The sequence below is a fragment of the Tripterygium wilfordii genome, chromosome 12 (genome assembly GCF_013401445.1).
Source record: "Tripterygium wilfordii isolate XIE 37 chromosome 12, ASM1340144v1, whole genome shotgun sequence".
NCBI lineage: Eukaryota > Viridiplantae > Streptophyta > Magnoliopsida > Celastrales > Celastraceae > Tripterygium > Tripterygium wilfordii.
Window position 1 is genome coordinate 762,056 of NC_052243.1, and position 22,051 is coordinate 784,106.

Sequence of the window (22,051 nt, forward strand, 5' to 3'; positions counted from 1 at the left end):
TTCCCAGCACCATTAAACATATGAAGCATAAAGAGGACGAGTTGAAAAAAATATATATACATAGAAGAGCCTAAAGGACATTAGAACGTGAGGAAATGAAAGTTAAGCGGAAAACCAAAATATAAAAATAGAATTTGAAGGTGAAGTAAGATAGATACACCGTGCTTTAACTTCCTTACAAATTTGAGGATTAAGCATTCTGACTAAGTAGTTTAATTTTATTTTCCATGCTGAGCACTCGCTAGTGTGTATACATATGTATAACAATTTTATGGCTCCCAATGTTTTTTGTCATAGTTATCCGAATTGTTGAGACACGATTTCATATGAATCATGTGGGATCCATAATTTCACATGGATCATGTGCGTTCATTTCAGTATTTAAAATAGTTGGGACCAAAAAAAATCTAAGATTCTTAGCATCTTTTCGATATATATATATTCACGTTGTCCTTCTCATTAACTTATATCCTTCCAAGGACAAAATGAATATCCCTTACAATCAACATTCACGCACCTTTTAGTTCCCATGTCCGCCCAAAATTTATCTGACCTAAATATTTCGTATTGATCACAACATGTACAAATATCACCCCTCTATGTATAGTACTAAAGGAGAAACACAGGCATAATAAGTATTCCCATACCATTGCTTAAGCAATATCCATATATGGTAGCAGACAATCACAACATGTACAAATATCTCCTCCTCCTCCTCCTCTTCTCTTCTGATTGGGTTTTCCACTCTCTAGCTTGAAGCCTTTTTAGAGTACTCACAGCTTCCCTACAGAGCAGATCATCAGTGAGTTCTCTCTCTCTCTCTCTCTCTCTCTCTCTCTCTCTCTCTGTATATATATATATATATATGTAGATATGTAGATATTGCATTTTATTGGTTTGATCTTGCGAGTTCAAAGCAGGAATTTAAGATCATGGAGAGGAGGAGCTATTCTGCAGGCAGTGAATTACTTAAATACAAGCATGATGATCACTACTTGAACAAGTTAAGTGTTGAAGAGCTTTCAAATGGGTTGTCAACATGGCCTCCAAAGGACTACACATGTAGCTTTTGCAAGAGAAAGTTCAGCTCTGCACAAGCTCTTGGTGGTCACATGAATGTTCACAGGAGAGATAGAGCCCGGCTTAGATCACAGTTACCTTCAACGGTTTTTGAATGTACTAGTACTCCAAACCCTAGCCCTAATTCTTCACCACCACCATCTTCATCACTCTCTCCCTTTGTCAAGTCCTTACCATATAAGAAACCTTTCATTGATGATCATCAAGGTCATCGACGGCGCGATCCTTTTTATAATGAAAGTCAAGAATTGATGAAGAAGACTAGCATGAGATGTAATGTTTTTGAAGTTGGAGAACTTAAGGGTTTTTCACAACCCAAATGGGAGCTTGATCATCAAGTGTTGATGAAGGAAAAAAAGGATCCGGAGATCATTAGTTTGGATTTGGAAATGGGGTTTAAGGACCCTGAAGAGATTTTGGATTTAGAGCTTCGACTTGGGTAGGCCTATTATCTATATCTTATGATCTTGCTTTAATTTATTTTAGCTTTCAGTATTGTTTTAGCTTTCTTCCCCATTGATTAGTTCAAGCTCCAAGAACTCATGATCCTTTAAGTCTTATTTATTTTATTATTATTTTTCAGTTATTTTCAGTTAATCTATTACAACATGTTAATGGAGCTTTCAATTAGGTCTAGCTTGCATATGTAATTGAGTTTTAGAGTGTAAATTTACCATGATTATGAATTATTATGTGGGTTAGGTAAAGATTTAAAGTTTGATGTTTGGTTGGGATATCATGATTCTTCCTTATTCACTTGTCCTAGAAAGGATGGGAGACATTAATAGTTGATCCATTGTGATTGTGCTATCTACTCTACACACATACAAAATTAATTCCATTGATGTTCCTTTTACAACTTTTGTTGAAAACACCTACTTAGACAAAAATGCTTTGACCCAAAAGTATTTGATTAATTGCTTGAATTTTAGTTCTCATTAATAATCTATGTATTTATTATGGATTCGGGGGAGGACTAGTATACTATGTGCTCGTTCCTCAACAAATCATAAATATATATATGTTTTTGTTCAAAACAAAAAACAATTGTTTGTTGAAAGAATTCATTCTCAACGAACTCTACCACATATCTACGGATTAGGTGAAAGTCGCTTGTATATGCTCTTAAGTAACTCAATTTCCGTTCCCTAAACCCTAAAACAAGAATTATTCAAATTTCATCACAAGGGATCGATCGGATGGACAGTCTGCAAGAGAAATTAATGTCAGGGAGGGACAATCAACCAAGATTGGTGCATAGAAGAGAACTAACAGTAGTACAGTACTGTCTGAGAGAGAAAATAATAACTTCTTTTACCTTAAACCATTTGTTCTCAAACTGAAGCTTTGGTCCCTGCTGCTGTAACTCTCATATTATATTCATAGTTGTGGTTCCCAACACTCCTTTTTTTTTCTGAACCCAATTGCATGTTCCCCACAAATCACAATGTCTGGTGTCGGTGACATGCATCATGACAATATATATATATATATATCCCCTTAAATTCATTTCCTTAACAAGACATGAGAGATTTTGGTCTGTCTTTCCCCAAAACAGATGGACTATTTTCAAAAATCTTTTCTCACAGGACACCCAACAGTTTGTGTAATAATGAGATGATGTCACATAAAGACTAATTTTTGAACAAAACAAGGCATGGAAAATAGACTTGTCTGAAGATTCACAGAAACTGCAAAACAACATGTTTTAGTGAAAGTGCAAAAAGAGATGGGCATGGGCTGAATAAAGGAACCCTAGTCGGCGCACGTCCCTATCCTCACCCACATTAATCATATGAGACAGCTTAGTCCTTTCATTCTTCATCAGGTGGGCCGAGCCCATCAGACAGCCCAATTAAAAATGGGCTTCATAACAGTCCGCCCCTCTGCACTAATAACATTTGTCCACTTTGAGCGGGTTCATATTGGCCCGTACAACTATATCTTCCCAAACCCACCATCATCCCATAATGGTTGGAATCTAGGGAAAATGCTTGTTAGTAGTTAGAAAATTTGACGTATTATTTCTTGCACTCCATTTCTTTCCATGGGTGAGATGGGATTTAGAGTACTATAAGCTCTATCGTCACTAAGTAACTCATTCTGTACCACCAAACTTGACACTACAAAAATTTATGGCGGGAGCTGGGCACTAAGGCCTTCATTAAGAATGCTTAGTCGGCCCACGTCATTTCATGCTCCGTTTTCATAACTCGTTAGATGGGCTAAGCCCAATCACTAAATGGGCTTGTCTGCTTCCATTTGTCTTATAACACGTCAATTTAGTAATCAAAGGTTATTAATCTAGACAGCAATTACGAAGACCATAATATATCTCTATATTAACAAACACAATTGGGGGGTTTTCCTAGTGTGTTGACTAAAGTGTAAGAGGACCAAGTCTGGTCACAAGGTTTGACTACAATATTTGTTCTTTGATTTTCAAAACAAATTTAGTGTTTATCAATGATTGCGAGTAATAATGCAGACTTTGAAGGTTCTAATTATGATTTAATTATGATTTCTGTTCTAATTTAGGTTAAACTTCCTGAGTGATTCACGCATTGACTAGTTGGACTCTTGAAATAAAGAGTATTTACCTAATTAATTAAGCTGTTGGAATGTGATTTAAATTAATGAAAAATCTCACCTTCACCTTCCAAGTTTTGAATTGATTTTAGAGTTGTATTTTAACATACTAATCTATTTTAAAAATTAATCAAGAAATGTTTCTCTCCCTATCATAGTCCACTAGGATGAGAAAAACTATAGCGACTGATCATATAACTTGTTTAGACAAAATATGGTCGAGATGTGGGTGCCACGATAATTGACGTATAGACCACGCCCAATGTTAAGGTGTTGGACATTTATTTCAAGAAATGTTCTCGCCTAACTAGCTCCCTCACCAGAACCCATGATTTTATAGAGGTGGAAAATTGAGTATTGAAATACCATTTTAAAAAGCACTCACACGTCGACCATATTTCGCCCCAACATAACTAAAAAAGGCAATAAAGTGAAATCGGGTTCTAATTTTGTAGTCCTTCTTAGCTAACAAACATCTATAAGAAACAAATGAAGTCATCTCGGACGAAATAGCTAGACAAGAACAAAGAGAATTGTGTTGCCTGCCTGCCTGCCTAGTTAGTACCTACACCAAATTAAAAGTTGAAGGCAACGACAAATAAATGAAGATAGATATAAGATTGGATAGAGAATTAAAACAGACAAATATATTTATTCATGAGCACCTTATATTGCTGTCTTCAATGTTGCTTCCAATTTTCACCTGATAATTAGCGGACCAAGTCAGATTCAATGTCTAATTAACATTCAAAATATGATGATCAACTTTTAAACCACTTTGCACAATTTTTGTTGTATATTGGTGGGATGATTTAGACGTTTGTTTTTGGCCATGTAGTGATTCATGAAATTACATTTACATGACTAGACAAAATGGTAGCGGCTGCTTTTTACATGACTAGTTGACAAAAAAGAGCATGTTCTTAGTAGACCTAGTAGTGATCTCCTTTTTGGCAATTCAAGAAATATCAATAAAAAGGATATATATATATAGATGAATTTTTCAGTAAGAATGTCCATACCGACCTTTGTTTTTAAGTCGTTGGATCTGATCAAAATGATTAAGATTAAAGTTGATTTAGGGTTTAGGATTTAGAGGATGAGATGGTGAACTTGGCAATGGTAACTCTTAGTTAGCTCAAGCGGGAGCTAGTGAGTTCAAGTCTTACGAGTGTCTACATTATCACAATTTGTGAGATGGGTCCTTGCTCAGCTCAACGTCTACGAATGTCACCCTACGTTATCTTCCCACAATGAGTGTCAGTCGTTGTCCAGTGGACAACTTGAATGGTATATTCCATGTAACCATAAAAAAAAAAAGGTTTAAGAATTAGGAGTGTTTAATCACTTTTAATATCAATACCACTGGGATCAGTCTATGCCAACGGCTTAAAAGAAAAGTCCGTAAATTTTAAAAAATAAAAACATCCTCAGTGGAGAACGACTCCCTCTCTCTCTGTCTATATGTATATATATTTCAAACGCTGAGGTAACTCCCTGACTTGTTTTGTTGTTTCGTTTATGAAGTTATTAGCTGGAAAGTGAATGATTTCATGTCCCATGCAAATTCCTTTTCCTATATTTATACTAACAAAATTGGTCTTATTTGTGCATACATACAATTCAATTTCAACCAGAGTTGTTAGCTTCTGAATTATTTGTCTGCATGAAATAAAGCGTAACATTTTAGACTAATGGTGTATATATCCAGTTACAATTGCCGGCCGTTTTGATTTCATTTCAAAAATCACACACAAAATCCTAGAAATTTTTTTGATAACCGAGAATGATCTGACCTAACATGCCCTTTTGAGAGTTAAATGAGTTTAAATTCAGGCAGTCAAGCCAATGCATACCATCCTGTCGATAGTTAAGACGATTGACCGAAACCCATGTGCATAAGCCCCATATGCGGGACAAGCCCGCAATGTGGGTATCACTGAAAAAATATCCCATAGGGTTTTGAAGGCTGGACGCCCATGCATACAGAATGCCTAACAGCGAGATAACCAATTGGGCTATCATCCCGTGTTTCCCTAAACTCCAAATCATATGTAGCTCTAATTTTGCTGGCTGCAGGATATATATGAAATTTAGGTGATGTTGATTGTGATTATATATATATATATATAGCTAGTTGGTACAAATATGTATATTTGTTTGTAAGACGAGAGAAACTGCTGAATAATTAAGGACAAGTGCAAACAACAAAAATGAACTGTTTCTTCTTCGTCTTCCTTATATTATTGTTTCTAGGAAAGTTCCTACATCTTTCCTCAGCAATGACATAATCAAATATTAGTTTTAGACCCATATTAATTCCTTGGGATCAAATATGTTATACGGCATGCATATGTAGTGCTGGCAGCATGCTGATGTATCACTTAGCCTAGTCCATGTCATTGCCATTGAGACCCACGTGGACATCTTGGAATATTTCTGTAGTTTTTTTTTTGTAAAGTTGACTTTTTTTATGAGTTAATTTTATAGGTAGATTTTTTTTTTTATTTTACGTGTTAAATTTTTTTCAAATTGTTATACTAAATCTTTTAGGTTATAAATATATATAGATGATATTTTCTTAAATATGTAATATAAAAAAAAAAAACTTGTCCATGTCTTTAATCACTAGTATTAGTATACATGTATATATGTATGTATTTATATGTGCGATTATGTCACCATATATATACCATTATAAGGGAGAAACAAACACTAATGACAAATCAAGGTACATTTTTTGTTCTTAATTTCTTGGGATAATTAATACTAAATATAGTTTTTTTTATAATACCATGGCCTCATTATTCCCACCTCTTTAAAAAAATTAAAAATATAACATTGTACGTATAGAATAAAAAAACCTAAATTTACTTTAAATGTCCAAAATGTAAGAGCAATCAAAAAGATTATGGAGTATCCTTGGGTTTAGGTATTGAACCTTCGACAATCGTAGCACCAAGTACTTCTCAACGAGCTGCCAAATTAGGGTTCCCCGCTAACCCTAATTTTGAACCAAATCCTTATTTTAATTAAAATAAATTCCGATTGAGTTAAAATTTTATGGGGACCCAAATTACATCATTTTTAAGTTAGTTGGTCTACAAATTCATCATCAAATGTTCAAATTTGATTTTTTTAATGACTGAGTCTATATACTTCGTATACTATATACGTATCAGACAATCATTAATTAGAAGGTGTATACGTTAGGATTCAGATATGTTGCTATTCCTTCTTGCTAAATGACTCTTGACAGACTAGTTGACAATGTGAACATGTTTACACATGTAGAGACCGTGTATGGAGCATAAGTATTGTACACATAGACAAGATATATAGTCGAAGACCAAGAAATTAAAACTATTTTTCTTAACGTAGATGAAAGCTACAATTGGTTGTATTGAGGAGAAAAGTATAAGTAGAAAAGGATAGAATAATGGCTGTTTGCACTATGGATTTATATAAATACTAACAGCCGGCTAGCATAAAACCCTCTCCCCACTAACTTCTAAGACTTGTCTCTCCAACTCATCTCAATTTCCACAAATCAACGACAAGCCTCTACGTCCTTCACTTGTCTCTTGTCTCTCTTACCCTCTCTCCCTCTCTCTTTTCTTCATTTCCACTACTAATTCCTTGAGTACAACAAAAACCCTTAATTTCTTGTTGGGTTTTGTCTACTTTTGAAGTTCAATTTTGTGATTGTTGGTAATGGAATCCAATAACCATGAAGACTACTCCAAGAGCTCAAGCGAAGAAGAGACCGATAGATCGGAGCAAGCCAACGAAGATTACTCAGGCATCGGACGCTCCTACGAGTGTGTGTTTTGCAAGAGAGGCTTCACCACAGCACAAGCTTTGGGTGGACACATGAATATTCACAGGAAAGATAGAGCCAAGAACAGGCCTAGTAGTAATAATTCAGTTGCAATTCCTTCAGTTTCAAGCAAAGTTGATGATGGTGAGGCCACTTTCAGGTCATCCTACAATAATCCAATTCATGGTTATGAACCTCATCATCATTATAGTTATATTCCTACTCATGAGGTAAACACAAACTATCAAACATCTTTTCCTGAAATTTCATGGGGCTTGAGATCTTCTCATACACACCTTCATAGCGATGATGATGATTCCTTAGTACCATATCCACATCAGTACTTGAATCTATTTGGGGAGGATCCTTCTAGGAGTCTAAGCTTGCATATTGGTTCATCTGGCGTATACGATAACAAATCGAAGAGAGGTGAAGATGAATTAGATTTGGAGCTTAGACTTGGTCATGATCCCTAGTGTATATATATATATACCACATAATTGGGTATCAAATAAGACGCATCTTTTTTTCCATAGCCATATATAGTTACAGTAATATTGGATAGATGAGTGTTTTTCCTTTTTGTTGCCTTGTGTGGTGAAGGAGAGTATGAATCCCAAATAGGGTTTTCGAGGGCTTTTCTAGGGGCGATATCAATCTCTTTTCGAGGGGTGATACCGATCTCTTGTGGGGTTTCTACCGGAAATCAAGAGGAGATTGGGAAGGGATTGAAGAATCTATTTTCAAGTTACATATATTGAAGGTAGTGTATCTGTTTCCTACTCTCTTGTCAATGACCCTAAATTTATTTGATTAGGGTTGTATGGGATCAATAGTTTGCTTTACACAATTGTTTCCCACTACCATATCTCCCAATTTATGTTGTTTTTATGGTTATTTTACTAAATTATCGGAATTAGTCTTATGACTTGATTTTGTTCTATGCTTATAATTAGACTCATTAAATTGCCTGAATTTTGTTTTATATAGATGATTTCATTTGGAGAAAAGTTGAAATTCCTTGACATAATGACAGATAAACACATATGTAGCCAGCCATATAACAATGCGAATTTCGATGCTAATTATGAACTATACTTGTTTGTTGTAAGTGTTGATTTATGCCACTTAAGTTCATCATTAGTTTGCTAGTGGGAACCCTAATTGCCTTTTTGTAAGTGGAGAAGCATGGGAATCATAGTATGTAGCTATATATAGACTTACACCATGAGAAGAGAACCTATAAAAACTCATCAATCATTTCTTCCATCTAAGTTTGTGATGCTTTATGATCTCCATGGCACACACAAAACAAATTGATCTTCTTTTTGAAACTTTGCAAATATGCTTATGTGAATATGATGTCACTAACCACAATTTATTCATACTTCACTCCTGAGTGAAGAAATTTAGTTAATGCATGACTAAAGTTATCGAAGATTAAGAATTTACTTAGCAACTAATGATGTAGGACTAGTGACAAGTAATTACAAAGAAAATCGACTAGTAGGATTGAAATGTCACCCTATTTTGTGTTTTCTCTCAATCTAGTGGGTTCCAATGTTTATTTTTCTTGATTAAACATTAATTTAGTTTTGTTTGTAGTTTCTGCCTGCATCAACTAAAGCCAATCCTACCATATATATAACACCAGATGAAATCACTATTAACAATTATCGTACAAGTTTAATTATGATGATATATATGTGATGCTTGTAGTAGTTTATGTTCCTATTCTAGCCAATAAGTGAAATTCAATTGCTATATATATATAGCTGTTTTTACACTGTTAGATACTAGTTGTGCTATTATTGGATATTTTTGCTTCAGTACATAAACTGACATTGTTATTAGCCAGATTGATATTTTCACTGTCATGTGATGTGAGTGTGAAGTTCCTAATTAGTGGGATGAATTATTGATACCCTATCTATGTCTCTGTGACAAACAATTCTCAAACTTTGAACTACTCTGAAAGACTGTGTGTATATTGGAAGAACCAGCTGGCTACTAGCTCTAGCTTTGTTAGAGGTTGAACAAAGTAACTATCATTTGTGAATGTGATGGTACTCAATCAAAGAATCGAAATAATGATCGATGGATAGATTCCCAACAAACGTTGAGGACTTGAGGTGAGGGTGACAAATAAGTCATTTCTATTGTTTCAAATTGTCAAAACTCGGCCGGCAGCTCTGTGTCAAGCTAACGGTTTTTGTGATCTATGGACCAATTTCAAATGAGGCCGGCAGCTCTATGTCAAGCTATGTGTGCATAAATTATATGTCTAGCTAGCTTCTCCTTCACTAAGCTCCAAACCAATTAACTAGAATAGCTAAAGGTTTATTATATACAGTAGAATGGTTGACAATTTTGTGTGATCGACCCGAGCATTTATCCAAAAAATTTGGAATCAGGTCGGCTACATGAATTTATATAAAAAAAAATCAACAGGAGGATTGGGTAACTTCAATTATTAGACAATTTTATATGTGTGAAAAAAAAAAAGATGGAATGCGTGAATGAAGGTGTTTGTAGTTTAATATTACCAACCATGCAGGCCTTGATATATAGATTCCATTCGACCACTGCTTCACAACTACTACTGACCCAAAATGGTTGTTTGGTTCAATTAATTAATAAACCTATCATGATTATTAATTTGACTCATCATTCAAAAAGATAAGCTATGGTGTTCTAGATTATGTTTCTTTGTATTGTACCAACTACCAAGGCTTAGGTTAATATATATTCTAGAAATATTTATATGAACTACTCACAAGTGCTGCCCCAACAGGCCTGCACCAGGTGGATACATCCGTCACTGTCTAATTGCGTATGAAGAAGTGGACTGGACTAACCGGATTTGTATGACAGATCTAGGATAGAAATTATGCGGATTCATCGGGACTGCACCAATAAAGAGACGAATCTGGGGCATCATAATTCATTTAAAATTGCATAATCTATAATTTAAAATGTATTTTTCATTATTTATGAATTGTAAATTCTCGAGAATTACAATTCATTTAAAATTGCATAGTCTATAATTTAAAATGTATTTTTCATTATTTGTGAATTGTAAACTCTCGAGAATTGCAAAGCCAACACCATTTCCGTTGCAAGAAGGAACACAATTTTACCATAACATCGTATTTGATATCTTGTGTTTAGATTCATCTATACAATACCTTAACTCATGTTATGCAATCAAAGAAAGTAAGAAACCCAGAACATCTGCTACTACAAAGTGAGGCTATTGTCATTTGCATTCAATAATTGGTGCGCTGTTCCGTTCTTCATCCATTAAATTCAACACACATTTGACATATTGGAACGTATTTATACAAACATGGGAGAAATTCTATACAGCAGTCACAGTCCTAATATAAAGCTAGCAGATGTATCCAGTCCATGGTGAATTGATTACACAACATTACCTAGTTATATAGTATATGACAAGGAAAACGACCACAAAAGATGCCACAAGTGTAAACATTCTCCGGCTAGATTTCGTCTCAAATACCTATGGATGCATAAAACCAGTATTAGAGCCATGAAACAGGTTGCACGAAAAAGTGGGCAAAGCAAGTCAGATCAAAGAGGTGACAATTGATCGAGGTAATGTAAATGAAACAAAGCTTATTTGGCCTCCTTACCATCTTAAACCGATCCATAGTGCCTGAAAGGATCCCTCTAGATACATCCATATCGTTTCCCTACATGCTCATTGCACATCACAACAGCATTAGCAGCAAGAACGATAACGAAGAACTGCATTTCATGGCTGTAGGATAGTTACCATTCTGTCTAGCATCCGATTATGACTATCCACCTCCTCATTTATATCACCTGACAGCTATAGAATTGACAACATAAAACTGGGGTTACGACATTCAAGCTTAAAAGCTAGAAATTCTGTTACATGCATAAATGCTTATTACAAATTCAATCACGTTACCTATCAAACACAAAGGTTTTGGACAACACGTTCTAGAGGCTTAAAAATTAAATCTACTACTTAAAAGTTATCAAGTGGACTAGGCATTTTTGTTTTTTGCAAGTCTTTTCAACTCTATTTGTTCACAATAAGTTCAAATGTATAACCAGTATTAAAAAACTCAAAATTGCTACATGAGTTTTGCTGTGTAACTTCTGAAGCAACAGTAGTGAGGAACAAAATCTTCCCAATCTTAAATACTTAACATTCCCACAACAAATCCAATGGTCAAATGAAAATGGAAAAAAAAAAAGTCTACAAGGCAAAATAGTAATTACTCTCTTAAGCAGAATGACCCTATCTTGCAATCCTTCTAACGCCATTTCATTATCATGCTCGTCAATTTCATGGGAGTAAGAAGCCGATGCCCTGATGCCACCTTCCTCGATGCCATCAAAAAGAGCAGCTTTATTGCCACGGAAATCCCTGCTGCACACAAAAAGATCTTAGAAGAATCCCAGATAACAAGACAATAACCTATGTGACATGGTTTCGTTAGACGGTATGAGAGCATACCTTACAGATCACAACAATAAAAATAAGATTCAGATGAAAAAAAATTAACATTTGGGCCCATATTCATCGCTAACTAACATTGGAGCCCCGACTATCACGGCAATTATCTAGGATTACAATTTACAAAACCAAACTAGAATGGGCTAACTTGGGTAAAGCAGTGGGTGGCTTGTCCTTCTTCCTCCTCATCAAATTACCTTCTAAAGCAATGAGATTTGAGAAGCTATGTGCTATACCACATAGGTTAGTAGGTTACAACCAAGGGAACGTGGCCTGATTTTAAATGTAGAGGTGGCAAGACGGTGTGAAGTATTATCAAGAAGCTGTGGCAGATCAAGATGAAATCTTATTTGGAGCACAAATAGAAAAAAGAAATAAATAGACATCAGTTTGGGCCATCAGATTTATTGCGGCATATGAGTTCAAGAACTGGGATTCTCTTTGCAAAAGTGGACTTAAAGAGCAATGAAACTTCTATAGATAGCTTGCTCAAGGCAATCAATATTATAGCGTCTCTGTAATCTTGTCTATGGCACCTTCAACAAATTTCTTTAACACTCAAACAAAGAACTTATATGATATGCATTTGATACTATGCCTAGCAGATCTTCTACATACACTGTGAACTATTGCCAATCATGGTCCAACAAGGTACTTTACAGAAACAACTATGCATGCAGCACCAGTATGCAAGTGTTTCTTCAACTCCAGAACGACAACCAATTGCTGTATGAATATCACTAAAAAAAGATAAGGCAAGGGACAACAGTTAAGAATTAATAAAATGGTTTAGATCACCAAACAGTGCTGGTGAACTAAATTTGTGGCAGACTCGTCAGAGATACTGCAACCTAAAGTTTTTTAAGGCACAAAAAACTAATGCACTAGGTCAGACAATGTTGTTTGAACCTATTCAGATTATACAAAATTCTATTAACTGAAAAAATTCCAATTGTTAAGTTATTGACTCCATTACCAGCAAAGTATAGATAACCTAAAATATTTCTACAAACTACCAACACCACAACTGTGACTAAATTTAACAAATCAACCAAACAGAAGTCACGAATGAAGGCTTAGATCACTTTCAGAATGATTCATGCACAGATTCAAGTATCATTCGTATGACTGTGTGAGATGACTATAAAATACCACACAAATTTTAAAATCTACAAGCATGAACCGATATTTATGAAGTCAAGAATGAAGAATCCTGATTCTCAAATCTCAAAACACATCTGAAGTTGGTTCAAAAAACTAACCTCCTAGAATTCATGGATTGATTCGTTACGGGATCGCCGCCCTTCCTCAGCTTCTCACGCAACCAATCTCAGATGTCAACAATCCAAACCTTGTCTGTCCATTGACGATGATCAAATACTTAGACAGTTAAATGGAAAAGCCACCAGAATCACGAATGAACAAGATGCTACGATCAAAAAAAATGCACAAAATAATACGGATCTAAATTGGCACAAACAAAACAAGAACGATAACAATAAATCAAGTTAGATTATAAAATCAAAATCACCGAGAACACAAACAAATTGAAGCTAGGTATATATTTAGATCTGAGATTTATTTTGGAGCAGAGTGAAACGAATTCAAGTTACCTGTGGAGGGAAAGCTCTGGAAGCAGACAACTGAAAGAGTAGGAAAGGAGAGGTAATGGCGAGAGCCTTATAAACATCAACCTATAGAAGACGATTCTGGCCGTCTGGGTGGGAAGGCCGTGTTGTGGTGTGGGACCATGGATGCGTAAGATTGACAAAAACTGTGCCGTTTTGTTGATAAGAACAACAATATGGCCCCACATAAACTATGAGCCCCACTGATCGTCATCGCCGTAATTCTCGGGCTTATTTGGTTTTGGACTGGGCCTCTCAAAAGGAAGTATCTGCTCCTTAATATCAAGGCCCAAAATATAGGCCCATCTAATCCAAACTAAAACCTAGTCCAGGGATAAATGGTATGCATAGCAGTATCGCCCACTAACATAAGGGCCCCACTTATGATATCTTCTTGACCGTACGATTCTCGGGCTTATTTGGTACTGGACTGAGCCTCAAAAAAGGAAAAATCACAGCCTTGTTGTAAAGGCCCAAAACTTTGGCCCATCTAACTGAAATCAAGAGTCCACCCAGACTCGAAGGAAGAAGAGGTGCTCTCCTCGAGTGGGATCGTAACTTCGTGGAACCAGAATCTACTTGCTGATCGGCTGCTTGGACGACCCAACGCCGCCGTCTTCATCGCCAACGGATGGGTTCCTTGAAAGAGACTGCATCATCATTGCCGATGGAGAAATTTCTTTGTGAACGGTTGCTGGATCCGACCCAACCCATATCGGAGCGCTTTAGAGCTCTCTTCTCTCTCCGCAACCTCAAAGGCGCCGGCCCCCGAGACGCACTCATACGTGGTTTGTTCGTTATCTTAGTTTTCTTTGGTCGCTTTATGCATGTCTCTTTCAGTTAGAGTGTGCTTTCGCTGTTAGGTGTTTTCTCATTCCCTTGAAAGGTACTGTTGATGCTCTTGGAAGTTGAAAACAGCCTCTTGCACTCAAATATGGAGTCTTTGGTGTTTCTTCTTTCTCTTTTAGTTGGTTGTTTGAAGCTACTTTTCTCCTTTTGTTATGTACCAGTTATCATTTTTTTTTTTGTTTACAAGTCTACCAGTTATCATTGTTAAAGGTGAATTTTATGCATAAATGGTTAACACTTTGTGCGATGAATGGTGATGGATGAGTTTTTTTTAGGAATTTCATTTTGAGATTGGGTGAGGAAGACTTCAGAGACTGTTGAGATAGGGTCCTGAACCAATAGAAAAAGTAGAAATGACTGTACTTAATGGTGAAGAATGATACGGTTGCAGTACAATTTTGGAGGTGTCATGGTCTTATGGTTGCTTTTGTTACTCGACTAAGTTTAGGATGTTCTCTCGTAGGTGATCGTGTTAAAAAATTGGCACCCTTTTGTTACTGGAATAAGTTTAGGTTGTTCTCTTGTAGGTGATCATGTTCAAAAATCTGCACCTTGACTCTAATAAAATTAATTAACTTTAAATGTTGAAGCTACATCTCTCTGCTCTCCAGAGTCCAGATGCCGTATTGCCGTTGTTATGCACTTATGCTGGACGCAGTGATTCATGTATTTAGATTTGTATTATAATAAAATATGTCAATATAAACATATTTTGAACTTCTATTCTTTTATTAGTTTTTATGCCAACCACTTCTATCTATCTAAGGTTTTCACGTATCACTGACCTGGAGATACTTTCTGAAATATTAAGTTTATTCTTAGTTTGTTTTTTTACCATGAAACATTTTTTCTTAATTAGTGTCTCCTTGCAGCAACAAGAGATTCTTCAAATTTGTTGGCCCACGAGGCTGCATTTGCATTGGGTCAGATGCAAGATACTGAAGCTATTCCTGCTTTAGAATCAGTTCTCAATGATTTTTCTTTGCATCCTATTGTTCGTCATGAGGTGATTTATTTCCACCCTTTGCCCTGTGCTTCCATTTTTTTCTTTTTTACTATTTGATTATGTTACTGCAATGACGTGTTTTCAATTTGTTCTGGTCTTTTCTTTTTCTGTTTCTTTTTTCTTTTTTGCAGGCTGCAGAAGCTCTTGGAGCAATTGGTTTAGAAAGTAATATTCCTCTTTTGCAGAATAGTTTGCTTGTAGATCCAGCTCCAGAGGTTCAGGAAACCTGCGAGTTGGCTCTCAAACGAATTGAGGAATTGAAGACTGTTGTTGATGGTGATGGCACGTCCTCTACTGAAAAATCACCTTTCATGTCGGTTGATCCAGCTGCGCCAGTTTCTTCTTGTTCCTCTGTTGATGAGCTGAGGTTTGTCTGGACATTTCACTAGTTATTGACCTATATTTTTTCTATACTGGTTATTTTGTTGACCAATGTTGAACACTCTGAAGGGATATTCTTCTGGATGAAGAGAAATGCATGTATGATCGGTATGCTGCATTATTTGCACTTCGAAATCGTGGTGAAGATGCAGCTGTTTCTGCAATAATTGATTCTTTGGGTGGCAAAAGTGCTCTGTTGCGGCATGAGGTTTGTTATATGTACTGAAATCTTATTTTTGTCAATTTCAGCCAACTTCAACTTTAGATCATAATCTTTTCTGTTGGTGTTAACCACCTGTTGTTTGTTTTGTGTCTGTTTGTGTTTGTCATTGGAGTTAAGTTTTGATGTCTCGGTTTGGTTGTTTTAGTTGAATTGGTTTACTATGCCAGGGCCTTCATGTGCCTTAGCTGATACTATCCTTTTTGCAGATGATGAATCTTGTACTCTGTACTTTTGGATGCTAATTGATTTATATCTGTTATTTCAGGTTGCCTATGTATTGGGCCAATTGCAAAATAATGCTGCTTCTGCTGCACTAAGTGACATTCTCAGGGATGTGAATGAGCATCCAATGGTTAGACATGAGGCTGCTGAGGCCCTTGGTTCTATTGCTGGTATGACCACCTCTTGACTTTTCTGTGGTGAAAGTTTTTTTTTTCTTTTTGAATAGTGATCCTGATTAGGAAAACAGTTTATATTTTCCCATGTTACATCAAATATAGTATGCACTTCTCACAAAGGATCCTTTCTTCCTAATTGTTGCTGAAACTTCTAGTTGCCGTTTTTTAGCCATATTCCACTCTTTTTTTACGCATATCCATTTGCACTGTATATATTTCGCACCATATGTTGCTGTCAATTGGACTTGGTGATTTTATCTCTAGCATCTTGTTATTTCCATTTTGAATAAGTAGCAGATACTGCTCTGTGGATGTTGGCGAACTATGTTGATATCTTCATTGCTTTGAAGTTAAGCACAATTTAAGTTGGCCTTATGCAATACTAAATCATCTTTGCTTTGAGCAGATGAACATAGTATTGCACTCCTCGAGGAATTTGCAAAAGATCCCGAGCCTATTGTGTCTCAGAGCTGTGAAGTGGCCTTGAGCATGTTGCAATATGAAAGATCGGGAAAATCATTTGAGGTATGCACCAAATTGTTTGCAATTTAAACATCATTCTTGAAATTATCATGTTTTCTGGATATCATGAACGCTTTTGGGCTCTTTTTGCAGTACCTCTTTATGCAAACTCCTTCATTGCAAACTTGAACTGATATAGACGGATGCAAATATTGGTACCTGCTCTGGAATGCTAAATTATTCCTATTATGTATCTTATTAATATATGAACCAAGCTTCCAAGAATCAACTCCAAGATGAAGAGTAAATTTTATACACAGGGCGATGTTTAGAGCAATGGCTACTAGACGAAGGAAAAGGGATTATCCTGAGCTATTGCTGTGATTTGATTTAGACTAATACAGTTACCATTGTACTGGCTCAAGTGGTCTAAAGAAAATTGTTACTTCTCAGGGAAGAGTGGGAAAAGAACTCGCAGGAGTATCATTTGTCCGCTTCTTTCCCTCTCTGCACATGACATTACTTCTTATATTACTTCCATTGAGCACGTATGCTAATGTTGAAGTCATTAAGTCACCAATTTGTTGATGCAGATTGGTTGAGCTTGTTTTAGTTTGTCAATGGCGTGCATTGGATTGAATTGTTTTCTGCATACAAGCTATAGCAGGATGCTTGCATTGCATTTGCCTCATGTGCAGAGGAAGAACCGTTTAATCCAATCCAAAACCAATGCGTGTCTCCCATTGTGAGTAGAGGGGGAGAGATAAGATTTGCATTTTAAATTCTTTTCCAAGCTATGTCATCTGAAGGTGGCTGTGGGAAGTGAGGCTAGGAAGATGTGATGCAGTAACATATGAGGTAAGAGCTTTGACACAGAATAGACTTTTCTGGTGCGAAAATCCATATTCGTGTGTTAGATGACGAACCTTTCATGCTTCTTTTTCTTCGCAATCCCTACCAATTATATTTGGGTTGCCCCATATCTCTTTCCTTCTGAGGCTTCAACTTCAACTTCAACTTCAACACTCTGCTAACGTAATGGAAGTTTTCCACGTGTGTGCTGATGCAAAGATAATCATGGTTACATTCTTGCCATTCACTCACATTTTTCCAAATTTGCTTGTTCGACAGTAGTCAGCAAAGTTGTAACATTCAGTTTTTGTTGTTTTCTGCAATAAAATAAGGATAAGCAACAAGTATTATCATGAGATACTTTACCCCAAGTGCTTGAGCATTAAAGTTCTGAAATAGAGTTTTTGTGATAAAATAGCTGACGACTATATAAGCAGCACAGTTTCAGCAGGTGATGCCATAGAGAACATGGGGGTGGAAACTCTGAGCATTGGCAAGATTTTTGACCCTAAAATCCAAACGGGTCTGAATCAAGTTGGCAAAATCTTGTAAAGCCAATTCAAGCAGTTGCATAAAGAGCTATCTGGAACTAAAAAAGAAACCCCCACTTCGTTTTTTTTTTTTTCCCAATTGAGAACATCTAAGTAGGCGTGTTCTTAAACTAGCCTAGGCTCGTGTAAGCCTTGTTAATAGATTAGTTGGGTCGAGATTCAATGCGAATTACTTGGAAATAGCATAGAATTGAACTCCCGCTCTCGGGTGAATGGACTTTGTGACCTGAAATGGGTTTTGATGGTAGGGGCGGCCGTTGAAGCTTCTGTTTTGTCTGGTTATACGCTACTTCCAAAATTCTTTTAGGCAGGGTAGCACCAGATACACGACCATGACCATCAAATGTCTATAAGATCAAACTACATATGATCAGCCTAATTATTCAACGAAAGTTTAAAATAATGTTTTCTTTCTCAATTAATCTGATCTGAGTGGGGGTTGTCGGTAATGAAACTCACTGCCACGCGTGCATAGACAACCTTCCAGAAAACGACAAATAGCAGCAGTTCCCAGCTGCGGCGAGCGGCGGAAAAATGGAAGCTTTTCTAACACAAACAAAGTCGTTTACGTCATATAAATTAATGAGTTTGTTTAAGCTTAAAACCCATTAAATTGCATAAACAATCAATAAATGTCCCCTTAGAACCCTACACAAAGACCTTCCATGTCTCTCCCCCTTCACTCACACACCCTTTATATATTATATAGTATATAACAAGGCTATGTCCCCTAAACTCCAAGGACCCCTCCCCACTCCCACTCAACCCACATAATGTTCTGAATTTTTTTGCACTTTTTCCTAGTGTGTTCGTGTGCCTTATAATAAGAATTCCCAAGATTCTCTTCAATCCTAGCTACTTTCTTTCTTTTAATTTCTTCTATTGTTTCTCTCTGAATCAAACAACCATGGCCTCATCAGCTGGGACGACTGGGACTGGCACTCCCTGTGGTGCTTGCAAGTTTCTCCGGCGAAAATGCGCTTCTGACTGCATTTTTGCACCATATTTTTGCTCCGACCAAGGCCCTGCTCGCTTTGCTGCCATTCATAAGGTGTTTGGTGCTAGTAATGTCTCCAAGTTGTTGCTGCACGTACCTGTCGCCGATCGCTGCGAGGCTGTTGTAACCATTGCTTATGAAGCTCAAGCCAGGATTAGAGACCCTGTCTATGGATGTGTCTCTCACATTTTTTCCTTGCAACAACAGGTACATACATATATGTATACATTCATGTCTTCATCTCTTTAACCTTCTATTAATTAAATAGTCAAATTTTCGTAAACATCTTCTCGTTGTTTCCCGTGCTCTGCTAGTCAAACACGAGCTAGTTCATAGATCTTTGGGCTTCAATTACCGAGGAACATAGACTATACACATCTTCTCGTTGTTTCCCGAGCCTATCGTTAAGTCCAAATAGAGTTCGAAAAGGTCAAATCTTTGATGATTTCACTATGCATGATTGAGTTGCGTAGCTACTCTACGTTAGGGGTAGATTCTGATGGAGAAGTTATAGATATCTTAATTTGTATCTGGAGTGTTTCACTTAATTTCCTCTGTAGTATTAGGCTTAATTCGTTCTTGTATTGAATCACTTCTTTTTAATGACTAGATTCGATCGGAACTTCGAATATGCAATGTGATATTTGTGTTTTTTTACTATTCTTGTTGATTTTTATTTTTGGGTTTTGCAGGTGGCTTGTTTACAAGCACAACTGATGCAAGTGAAGGCACAACTATGTCATCAAAACATGATGGGTTCAAGGAACACAGAGAATCAATATTGGCCTGCAGGAAACAACAATATTACCAGCACTAGTACTGGTGAGGCAGTTCCAGCCAATTACAATCCAATCTCCTCTCCACAAAGCTCGCTTGATTCGGTCGATCATTACAGCAATAATAACAATGAAGGGATGTTCACCCTCCAAGAAACTATACAAAGCAGCACCAGAGAGGATTTTTCAGCATTTCAATCTTGTAGTGCCACCAAGAAAGGTCCTAATTATACTAGCTATGGAGATCACTCGGGTGAACTTCAAGCATTGGCGCTTAGAATGATGAGAAACTGATTCTATCAGATCTGGCTACTTGAAATGGAATACTGGTGGTTCGTCTAGGCTGGATAAGGCAGGAATTGGTGGGGTCTTAAGAGATAGTAGTGGAAATTTCTTGTGTATCTTCTTAGGCTAGTAGGAACTCTTGATGCAACTTCAGCTGAGAAGAAGGTCATGAGGAAAGCCCTTGAGATCTCAGTAGCTCATGGCTCAAGTAATGGGGTGAAACTCATTGTGGAATCTGATTCTCGCAACTCTGTCTCCTGGCTCAAGAAGGGTTCCTCCAATCCATGGTCTATGGATTAGGATTGCAATGCAATCACTAATCTTACTAAGGTCTTTGATGCAATGAATTTTGTCCATATTTGGAGAGATGCAAATTTCTTAGCCAAGAAAGGGGTTGATAGACAGGATTTGATGGTGTCATGGCTTCTCTAATGCCCTTGAATCTTTCCCTTCTTTTGTGTCTTTCTTTTCTCCAGTGCTAGTGCTTTTTTTGGTTAAGGCTATTGGTGGTTATAAGAGGAGTTGTTGTCCTATGTAATTTCTTTTTTTTCTAATAAATTCTGATTTATCAAAAAATATATATATATCATATCTTGCCTTTTTGTGAGTTCAAGTTATGGATCGATGGTGTATATATACCGAATTGTACTCACAGAGAGTAGTTTAATTGATGAGATGACGCTGTTATGTCAAGTGATCACGGCCTTCTATCTTTTTCTTCAATGAGAAGCTATATACTTTCTTTTAACCATACAAATTTTTTACTTTGAACACTTGATGTGAGTCTAAATTCGAGCAGTTAGGCCCTTATGCATAGAAGTTTCCTACCTGATTACAGAATAAGCAGACTATCACCGAAGTGAATAACATTAGTTGTAAGAAAATAATCATAGAATAAAGTAGTTGCTAGGGTGGTTAGGTTGCTTCATGAAGATAACTTAGTTTTTCTTTTCTCCTTTTTCTTTGTGAGGTTAGTAGCTAGGGTGGTTAATTAACTTACTTTTCGAAGATAACCTAGTTTTTTTTCACTCACTTGGACAACAATAATGGAGTAGTGTGTCAGAGATTATTCTTATCTCCCATATGCAGTTTGAATGGGGAAAACATTGGGATTTGGGTAATCTCTTATAGAATTATTGTTTTACTTACATTCGCCTATCAAGTTCGGTGGCTTAAACAAGACACAAGTCCAAGTTGAACACTTCAGTGGCATTATTTAGATGGGCTCATTAAGAATAAGACAAGCATTATTCTTTGAAGGAGCTCTAGATGCATATATATATATATAGGTCAATTTTATCTCTTTCTTGCTAATATGCATTATTGGCCCCCCACTATCTTTATCAGACAGCTTGATTAAGGAAATTGATACAAAAATAACACGGAACATATAATATATGACTGAGTGTTGATTAATTTTGCAAGGAAATGACTGAATCGAAACTTCTTCTTCTTTTTTATTAGTGATTAGTTTTGTGATTGGAGAAAGAAAAGTGAAAAAGTTTAGTAAATAGTCTGGCATTAAGATGATTAGGGATTGGAGTCCTTAGGGAGTCGCTTGAGTGGCAAGTGGATCTTGGGGCTAGTTTGGTAGAGCATTTGTAAAGTAGTAGATATGCTAACAGAAATGGTGGTAACAGA

At 36.5% G+C, this 22,051-nt stretch overlaps 5 protein-coding genes across 8 annotated transcripts; 4 read left to right on the forward strand and 1 right to left on the reverse strand.

Annotated features, from left to right (window-relative positions):
- The first annotated feature begins 615 nt into the window (after nucleotides 1-615).
- LOC120010731 (zinc finger protein 11-like) lies at nucleotides 616-1,751 on the forward strand. Its single transcript, XM_038861547.1, has 2 exons — nucleotides 616-802; nucleotides 921-1,751. Exon 2 carries the CDS (start codon nucleotides 933-935, stop codon nucleotides 1,521-1,523), a length of 591 nt encoding a protein of 196 aa, XP_038717475.1. The 5' UTR covers nucleotides 616-802; nucleotides 921-932; the 3' UTR covers nucleotides 1,524-1,751.
- A 5,441-nt stretch (nucleotides 1,752-7,192) lies between these two features.
- Nucleotides 7,193-8,432, forward strand: LOC120010043 (transcriptional regulator SUPERMAN-like). Its single transcript, XM_038860725.1, has one exon. The coding sequence runs from the start codon at nucleotides 7,384-7,386 to the stop codon at nucleotides 7,963-7,965; it is 582 nt and encodes a 193-aa protein (XP_038716653.1). The 5' UTR covers nucleotides 7,193-7,383; the 3' UTR covers nucleotides 7,966-8,432.
- Nucleotides 8,433-10,724: 2,292 nt separating this feature from the next.
- On the reverse strand, nucleotides 10,725-13,745 carry LOC120010379 (bet1-like SNARE 1-1). Of its 3 annotated transcripts, none has more exons than XM_038861159.1 (6): nucleotides 13,616-13,745; nucleotides 13,265-13,358; nucleotides 11,765-11,912; nucleotides 11,289-11,345; nucleotides 11,146-11,205; nucleotides 10,725-11,012 (listed from the first exon to the last, which is right to left on the reverse strand). In XM_038861159.1, the coding sequence occupies exons 2-6, from the start codon at nucleotides 13,276-13,278 to the stop codon at nucleotides 10,923-10,925; spliced, it is 369 nt and encodes a 122-aa protein (XP_038717087.1). In that variant the 5' UTR covers nucleotides 13,279-13,358; nucleotides 13,616-13,745; the 3' UTR covers nucleotides 10,725-10,922. The 3 variants fall into 3 exon arrangements, with proteins under 3 accessions (XP_038717087.1, XP_038717085.1, XP_038717086.1); XM_038861157.1 differs by having other exon boundaries at nucleotides 11,765-11,915; XM_038861158.1 differs by having other exon boundaries at nucleotides 11,765-11,915; nucleotides 13,265-13,431; nucleotides 13,616-13,723.
- A 414-nt stretch (nucleotides 13,746-14,159) lies between these two features.
- Nucleotides 14,160-18,161, forward strand: LOC120010383 (deoxyhypusine hydroxylase-B). Of its 2 annotated transcripts, none has more exons than XM_038861164.1 (7): nucleotides 14,160-14,418; nucleotides 15,352-15,485; nucleotides 15,617-15,852; nucleotides 15,936-16,074; nucleotides 16,355-16,481; nucleotides 16,894-17,012; nucleotides 17,543-18,161. In XM_038861164.1, exons 1-7 carry the CDS (start codon nucleotides 14,262-14,264, stop codon nucleotides 17,549-17,551), a joined length of 921 nt encoding a protein of 306 aa, XP_038717092.1. In that variant the 5' UTR covers nucleotides 14,160-14,261; the 3' UTR covers nucleotides 17,552-18,161. The 2 variants fall into 2 exon arrangements, with proteins under 2 accessions (XP_038717092.1, XP_038717091.1); XM_038861163.1 differs by lacking the exon at nucleotides 17,543-18,161 and adding an exon at nucleotides 17,103-17,497.
- A 904-nt stretch (nucleotides 18,162-19,065) lies between these two features.
- LOC120011257 (LOB domain-containing protein 16) lies at nucleotides 19,066-20,938 on the forward strand. The gene is made up of 2 exons (XM_038862325.1): nucleotides 19,066-19,556; nucleotides 20,042-20,938. The coding sequence occupies exons 1-2, from the start codon at nucleotides 19,260-19,262 to the stop codon at nucleotides 20,417-20,419; spliced, it is 675 nt and encodes a 224-aa protein (XP_038718253.1). The 5' UTR covers nucleotides 19,066-19,259; the 3' UTR covers nucleotides 20,420-20,938.
- The last annotated feature ends 1,113 nt before the right edge of the window (nucleotides 20,939-22,051 follow it).